At 47.7% G+C, this 8,591-nt stretch overlaps 1 protein-coding gene across 1 annotated transcript; it reads left to right on the top strand.

The window, feature by feature from the left end:
- Nucleotides 1-3,543: 3,543 nt before the first annotated feature.
- On the top strand, nucleotides 3,544-4,555 carry LOC119266957 (1,4-dihydroxy-2-naphthoyl-CoA thioesterase 1-like). The gene is made up of 2 exons (XM_037548243.1): nucleotides 3,544-3,996; nucleotides 4,116-4,555. The coding sequence occupies exons 1-2, from the start codon at nucleotides 3,667-3,669 to the stop codon at nucleotides 4,299-4,301; spliced, it is 516 nt and encodes a 171-aa protein (XP_037404140.1). The 5' UTR covers nucleotides 3,544-3,666; the 3' UTR covers nucleotides 4,302-4,555.
- Nucleotides 4,556-8,591: the final 4,036 nt, after the last annotated feature.

Genomic DNA, 8,591 nt, shown 5'->3' with positions numbered 1-8,591 from the left:
TATCAATAAAAAGATACGCTCTCAAGCGTATTCGCAAAAAAAAAACATCTGACCCCGGCTCATCTGTACCCAATGAACAGTGAATTCAAAATAAATAGCAAAAAAATTCCAAAAACATCTAAAAATACACAATAGCTAAATGTGAGTCGACTGATTTTTCGATTTTGATCAGTCGATTTTGAGAAGGAAGAAGGAAGCCATATCACTCACTGAGAGCAAGTTCGAGAAGTAGTTGTAGCTTTCGCACTCTGAATCCCCTTGAGCTTGCATGCGGCGTCCAATTCAACCGCCAGTTCTGCCCCATGTTCATGTTTTCCAAATTTTGTTTAGAAGATTCAAAAAATGTTCTCATTCAAAAATATTGTTCACAAATTTAAAAATTGTTCATGTTTTAAAATTTTGTTCTAGAGTTTCAAATTTTTTTCTTATTTTAATAATTGTTTGCAACAACAACAACAAAGCCTTTAGTCCCAAACAAGTTGGGGTAGGCTAGAGGTGAAACTCATAAGGTCTCGCAACCAACTCATGGCTCTGGTACATGGATAGCAAGCTTCCACGCACTCCTGTCCACAGCTAGCTCTTTGGTGATACTCCAATCCTTCAGGTCTCTATTAACGGACTCCTCTCATGTCAAATTCGGTCTAGCCTGCCCTCTGACATTCTCCGCACGCTTTAGCCGTTCGCTATGCACTAGAGTTTCTGGAGGGCTGCACTGAATATACCCAAACCATCTCGGATGATGTTGGACAAGCTTCTCTTCAATTGGTGCTACCCCAACTCTATCTCGTATATCATCATTCCGGACTTGATCCTTCCTCGTGTGGCCACACATCCATCTCAACATACGCATCTCCGCCACACCTAACTGTTGAACATATCGCCTTTTAGTTGGCCAACACTCAGCGCCATACAACATTGCGGGTCGAACCGCCGTCCTGTAGAACTTGCCTTTTAGCTTTTGTGGCACTCTCTTGTCACAGAGAATGCCAGAAGCTTGGTGCCACTTTATCCATCCGGCTTTGATTCGATGGTTCACATCTTCATCAATACCCCCATCCTCCTGCAGCATTAACCCCAAATATCGAAAGGTATCCTTCTGAGGTACCACCTGTCCATCAAGGCTAACCTCCTCCTCCTCACACCTAGTAATACTGAAACCGCACATCATATACTCGGTTTTAGTTCTACTAAGCCTAAACCTTTTCGATCCAAGGTTTGTCTCTATAACTCTAACTTTCTATTTACCCCCGTCCTACTATTTTAATAATTGTTTGCATATTTCAAAAAATGTTCTTGTATTCAAATTTTGTTTCGGAGTTTTAAAAAATGATCGTGTTCCGAATTTTGTTTGGAATTTCAAAAAAATTGTGTTTTAAAATTTTGTTTCCAGCATTTCAGAAATGCTCATGTTTTCCAAAAAAATGTAATATTTTAAAAAATGGTCCCTGTCGAAAAAATGTTCGCGTATTCATTTTTTCCCCAGAAGTTCCAAATGTTTTTCAGTATTTTCAAAATTATTTGAGTTTTTAAAAATTGTTCACAAATTTCATAGGACATTCCCCTTTTTTCCAAACAAATTTTTTGCACTCGAAAATTTAAAGAAATAACTCAGATATGCGATGGTTTTGGTTCTTAATTGTTTCGAACAGCTCAATATTCAGATACGCTTGCTAGCTCAAGTGGTAATAGCAGGTCTACACTCGCTAGCTTGGGCCGGCCCAGTCGAATATCTGCCTGTGCGTGCGGCCGGCAATTTGTCGCAAAGAGTAGCAGATAGGAGGTCCCGCGTCTTCAATCGCGCCTTACTACGGCACCATCAAGCGAGCTTTGCTACAGCGCACCAAATCAAGTGTGATGACATCAAGAATAATGCACCATTACCAGTGCAAGTATAATTCGGCCGATGTACTACCCAGCCTCGTCGGCTTATATAAGGTGAGGCTAGGACGCCCTTGTGCGGGCACATTCATGCTTACAGAAGAGGCCTAGATAGATTCATAGGGCAGACCGAACTTAATTTTCTCATACACTTGTGTCAAAATCCTCATTCGAGGCTTGACTTAACACTTGGCAAGACAATGCATTACCTCTAATCCAGAGGGAGGAGAACCTAGGTAAATCCCTTGTGTGAATCCCGTCCCTAGATCCTCCACGTGTGCCCTTTCCATCAAATTCTTCAAATCATTAGTCTTGTCGCGAAATCCCTACGACAGCTAGTGCCCATCGGAGCAAGCATGCGCGGGATCGTCTTCGGGTATTGGAGGCAGGCATAGGCTCGGGCAGTTCATGCGTTTCAGCAGCTACACTTCATTGATGATGATGTAGCATGGCATCTTGCCTCCGATGCACTCTCCAAGGGCACAAAATTCACCGCCGACAGTATGTACTTCATTGCGACGACTCCGGCGTGCTATGCCTTTAAGTTCCAGTTCCGCGTCGACCAGCGGAGCTGGTGCCGACGTAGCCCATGGGATCTTCACAAGCATCGCGCATCGGCAAAGTGCCCCCCATGGGAGCTGCCGCCCACGACTTTGCTAACTGTTGGCGGAAAAATGAATTGGAGAAGCCCCCATGGCATGGGCGAGCCAATTATTTGATGGTCATCCAAAGCAGAGCCAGTGCTGGGTCAACGACCAATTTTTTTGGCTCGGCAGCTTCAGGCTCCAATCCAAAACAACCTCCATGTCCATGACACGGTACAGGCAGCGTTGGTAGGAATCACTGTCTCAATTGGCCGGATCGGGATACAGGTAGCTAGGGTTCTTAGCAAGAATTGGGGATTGAGAGGAGAGCCAGGGGCGGGAGAGGGGATCCGCCACAGACGGCCGGTTCCAGAGTCTGATCTCCATCGATACCCCCACCACTCAACACGCACGCCTACTTAACATGCATAGTGGGCCATGGTAGCATGGGTTGGCCTGTCGCTTCCTCCAGGCTCGGGCTTGGAGTTGTCTCAGCTTCAGGGAAACCAAGGCATCCTTCACCTGAAATAGACTTTACTCCGATAATAATGGCGCAACCATAGGTGGCGATGCCCTGCGGTATCCTCACACAAGGGTCATGCGAGAAAAACTACTCTCTCCATCCGGGCTTGAAATGCCGAGAAGAGTACTCACAGTCGCACTTTGAAAGATTGTCCAAAGCAGAAAGAGTACACCTGGAAGCTTCGAGGAAACGAAGGCATCCTTCACCTAACCTTCCCGGTATCCCACACGCTGCAGGCTGACTCGTGGGTGGACCGTCTGCCTTGGGCTCATTTCTAGATCGTGTCCTCCAGATTGTTTAGTGATTATGATTAGGATTGACACTTGGCATATGGTGCCACGCAGGCGCCCATCACGGCAGTGAGATTCGTGTGGCAGCTTCACCAGTAGTACTTACAAGGGTAGAAGTAGTAGTACTACTACTGTAGTGGCATGGTTGTTGGAGGTGATCGACCAACTACTAATGAAAAAATAAAAAAAGATAAAATGGACAGTTGATTAGGACATTGAAGACTTTGAATGATCCAACCACTCCTCAGAACTCTCGTAGTTATCAGTAATTATTGCACTGCACGGCTGGCTCTCTGTCTCGCTGTCTGCCTCTTCTAGCTAGCTACCACTCTCGCAGAGTAGATTTTCTCCGCGAACACGAGGGGGAGGGGAATAATTAAGCGAGGCAGGCATGGCGGCGAAGAAGCCGAGTAGTGCTATCGACATGGCGGAGCTGGACCCGGTGCTGCACGGGGTGGGCTTCGAGATGCAGGAGGTGTCGCCGTCGCTGCTCTCCGGCCGGCTCCCGGTCACGGAGCGCTGCTGCCAGCCGTTCAAGGTGCTGCACGGCGGCGTGTCGGCGCTGGTGGCGGAGGGCCTGGCCAGCATGGGCGCGCACATGGCGTCCGGCTACCGCCGCGTCGCCGGCGTGCACCTCGCCATCAACCACTTCCGCAGCGCCGCCCTCGGCGACGTCGTCCTCGCGCGCGCCGTCCCCGTCCACCTCGGGCGCTCCACCCAGGTCTGCGTCCTCATCGATCGACTTCTTGTTAATCGCCTGGCAACCTAGCTCGCTTGCTTGCTCCTGCATCGGACATGAACCTGGATTGAAGGATTGATTGGAACCGTGGATTTGGATAGGTGTGGGAGGTGAAGCTGTGGAAGATGGACCCGTCGGAGGAGGGGAAGAAGGGCCCGCAGATCTCCGAGTCCAGGGTCACGCTGCTCTGCAACCTGCCCGTGCCGGACAACCTGCACCACGCCGGCGACGCCCTCAAGAAGTACGCTGCCGCAGCAACGACCCCCACCCCCACCAGCAAACTGTAACTAGCAGTACCATCTCTACGTGTATATTTACTGCTCCAGATAATTTTCCTCTTCTTGTCTGGTCGCCTATCGAGCGATTAAAAATCTAAGAGCAAACGAACCCTATCAGTCACTCCTTTTTCTTTGACATTATCCTATCAGTTACTTCCACTGGTACGTACAATGTATCTGATCTATGCAAGTGTGCATTGCGTGTTGTTCTGTCCTCTCAAGGTATCAATCAAGCAGCCCCTTAATGTTCTTCAGTGGGTCTAGTTCATCTGTCCATTTCCCATCGTACAGTACATCTCTTTGATTGATCAATCAGTTGGATCAGTTACACCTTAGAAAGATCAACAGCATGAGCAAAAAAAAAGCAATGTTAAATAGAAGGGAAATGTTTACACCCGGCGCGTCAGGCGAACTTTGGGCCGGACGTGCGCGGGGCGTTCGATCGTGGGGGCATCATGTGGTCAGAAGGGAGTGCGACCCCACCTTATCCCTTTGTTTTTTTACGTTGACTTTGGCTACTCGGCGCACTCCCATCCTCTTGCTCCCCGCGTGCTTCCCCGTCAACCGTCGTTATCCCCGCCGTTCCCTTGCCCGATTAGACGCCGGCGAGCTGCTACCACACATGGCCAGAGTGCGAACTGGAATGCTCGCCGGCGAGCTGCTACCACACATGGTCGGAGTATGAACTGGAGTGCTCGCCGGCGAGCTGCTACCACACAAGGCTGGAGTACGATTGAACTGGAGTGCTCGCCGGCGAGATGCTACCCCCGCACACGGCGTGCAAGCCATAGCTGGCAAGGCAAAGCTGGAAGGTAACACTGGTGGCTTCGTATGAGGACGCCACACCAACGGCTTCGTATGAGGACGCCACACCAACGGCTTCGTATGAGGACGCCACACCAACGTTTCAACCGGCATCGCTATTTGCTGGAACAAATGTCTTTTTTTCTGGAACTAGACACATTTTTTGCTACCATCTTTTTTGATTTGCTAGACCAGACCAAGATTTGCTACCACCGTATTTCAATTTTGCTGGAAGCAGCCTAGTTTTTTGCTACAACCGCCTTCTGGTTTTGCAAAGTCCGCCATTTTGGTGACCGGTGACAGCAACTTCGGCCATTTTTGCTACAGCCGTTTCAAATTTTTGCTACCACCGTCTTTGTGTTTTGATACATCCATTCATGAGGCCATGGTGCATTTTTACGACTGAGATGTGACCGGCGACGACGACCTCCCCCTGAAAGCTACAACCAGCTGAGCCAGAAGCTGCAACCGTCATCTCTTTTTGCTACTACCGGCGACGTATTTGCTACATTCATCACTGCGGGTCTGCGACCTACTAGGGTAGTGGCTTTTTTGTTGCAACCGTCCTAAGATTTTGCTATTACCGGCGGGATTTTTGCTACATCCATTTATATGTGGGGGAAAATCTTAGGACGGTTGCAACAAAAAAGCCACTACGGGTCTGCGACGGCAACTGCGGGGAATTGGTGCAAACGGACATGGAAAAAAGCTTCAACCGGCCTAGTATAAGTTACAACCGATGGAGAAAAAAGCTTCAACAGACATGACAGAAAAGCTTCAACCCTCATGGAAAAGCTGGAAGCAGGTACGAAAAAAGCTTCAAGCGACCATGAAAAAAGCTTCAAGCTAGAGCCAGCAATGGCTATGACGGCGAGGCTACGATGGGTTGATGGCGAGGTTGCAGGCTGCAATGGCGAGGCTGCTACCAAACGACAGCGGAGGGTGCGACCAAGGAGCAACGCCATGTTGCAACCAATGACGACGAGGGCCGCAAAACACCCACAAGATGCAACTTCAACGGCGGCGGCATGGTTGCCAGCACGTCGACGGCGAGGCGAGCGAGGAGCGGCGTCCTTTGCGAGAGGGTAGACACGGGAGGCGGGAGTTTTTTCGCGACGGCCGGATAAGAGAAAGAGGCGCCATGGTGGAGGATGCGTTTGCGTCGAGCGCAGCCCGTACGCGAGGAAGGAGGAGGCTTTGACCTCCACGCAAGGGAAAAGATGCAATCTGAACAGTTATTATTGAGTAAATCGAATGATTGGGTCTTGACCGGCTGAAACTTTCGGCCGGCGCACCAGCGCCCAGTACGGCCTAGATAGAAGTACTACTGCTTGCAACTAACAAATGAACCAACACTTCTCTCGCTGCATTTGCACGGAGTGTTTTTTGCTTCTTAAAACAAGACAAAAGTCTTGTCATTTTTATTAATTAAGAAGAAAAGAGTTGTCCGGTTAATTAGAAAAAAATCAGGCGAAAAGCAAAGTTTTAAATAACTGGCTATAGCTTTTGAAGAGTCCACTCATTAAAGATATACACTTTAGTGCTCAAATGAAAATGGCGCCAATAGTTCGCTATTTTTTCCTATAGCGCTACATTTAGCGCCGTTAAGCTCTCTTGGGTCGAAAGCTCAAAATTCTCTGGACTTTTCATAATCATGTTGCGGCGGCCCAATTTTTTGCCTCATTCGTTCTTTTTGTTTTTCATATATATGATGCATTAATGCAAAGCCTGGTTATTGAATTAGTATGCATGATCAGTAAGCTCACAACCTCGCACACAAAAGATACATCGCTCACGCTTCTACAATGAAGTGGCCACCGTCGGTGCAGAAGCACAAGATGGCGGCCCTTGCGAATGGCTGGTAGGCCCGACATGTGTGATGCATACATGCCAGATTGTCGGCGAGTTTGCTAGAGGAGAGCTCAGAGGATGATGACCAGACGATGGAGGAGGCGTCCGACAACAAGCATGCGGCTGCTACAGTTCCCGGCTTCACGATGGCGCTAGTGCAAGCACTAGTGCAGAACCGGGCAATAGCACCGGTTCGTAAGGCCCTTTAATGCCGGTTTGGTAACTGGCGCTAAAATGTAGGCACTAAAGGCCATCTCCCTTTAGTACCGGTTCAGCACGAACCGGTGCTAAAGGGCAACCACGTGGCACGAGCCAGCTTCGGGGGCAGGGAGTCCTTTAGTACCGGTTGGTGTCACCAACCGGTATTAAAGTGTTGGGTTTTTTTTGGGTTTATGATTTCTTTTTCATTTAATTTTGTGTTTTCCATTTAATTATTTTTCGTTTGCTGGTATTTTACGATACTACATATTGTACACGTTATGCATATATATAAATAGAATTTCTAGTAGAACCGATCATAATATATATATATATATATATCATCGAATGTCTCACAACCACCATTAATTAATTCACATATATATACACACATGTATATATATATACAATTTCTCCTAATTGGTGCCTTCGGAGCCAGTGACATTAGCCTATAGCTAATTGGTGCCTTCGGAGCACGATAACAATTGGAAGTGGTTCATGGGGACGGTAGCGGGTAATAGTATTCTCCTTTGGGATTTATGATCTGGTCGAGCAAAAATCCCGCTATTTCCTGTTGAATTGCTTCTATGCGGTCCGGTGCTAGGAGCTTGTCCCGCACCTCTTTGAACTGTTAAGAAGGAGATCATTATGCATGTGTATTAGTTGTGTGACTAGATATCGATAATGGTGTAAAAATTGTGAATAGTGTTCTGACAATCGATATCGTACCCACTCCTGTCTTTGAGATTTGCTCCTTTCGGATGCCATCACGCGAATGTTCTCGCAAACATAGTATGCACATAGATCATTCCCCGGCGCCTACTTCAGGGCCTTTACGAGAATGGAATTTGATCAGATAATAATAAGCATGATAATTAAAGAGATGACAACTAGCTAGTACTACTTAATTACTTACCTTGGGTCGATACCATTTCAGACTTTGTTTCCATGGGCCTGGAGTGACCCTGATGAACTTTGCCCAAGCCCTGCCCGCCGACAAAGAAAATGAATAAATGGGTTATTAAATAGTTGTTATCAGGAAATGACGAACTAATTAAATAGGCCGAGATATAGTTAATAATGATTAAAATTACCTGTTGACTATCCCCTTCACGATGGTGTAGTCACTTGCTTTCTTAAGTAGTGAGTCTAGTACTTCAACTGTTCCTTCATCAACTTTAATGATTAACAAGATCCAGTAAAATCTGCATACACACACGTTTGCATGTCTTAATTAAGCGGGCATATGTAAGCAAAAATTTCTAACATTTTTCTAACTATTTCTATAACTAAAAAACTAAAAAAATGTATGTGTGTGTGTGCTCACCGGCGAGGCGAGAGGCGACGGGGGGCGGCGACGGGGATGGCGACGGGCGCGGCGACGATGGGGATGGCGACGACGGGGACAGGGACGGGGCGGCGATGACGGGGACGGGCCGGGGCGAC

This window comes from Triticum dicoccoides, chromosome 3A (genome assembly GCF_002162155.2).
Source record: "Triticum dicoccoides isolate Atlit2015 ecotype Zavitan chromosome 3A, WEW_v2.0, whole genome shotgun sequence".
NCBI classification, from domain to species: Eukaryota; Viridiplantae; Streptophyta; class Magnoliopsida; order Poales; family Poaceae; genus Triticum; species Triticum dicoccoides.
Note: the sequence above shows the minus strand (reverse complement) of the source record. Positions and strands in the feature narration are given on the sequence as shown.

Excerpts from the sequence above, each read along its gene's own strand:
- LOC119266957 (XM_037548243.1), top strand. The coding sequence starts at position 3,667 with ATGGCGGCGAAGAAGCCGAGTAGTGCTATCGACATGGCGGAGCTGGAC. Across the intron at positions 3,997-4,115 it reads ACCTCGGGCGCTCCACCCAG|GTGTGGGAGGTGAAGCTGTG; the intron begins GTCTGCGTCCTC and ends GGATTTGGATAG.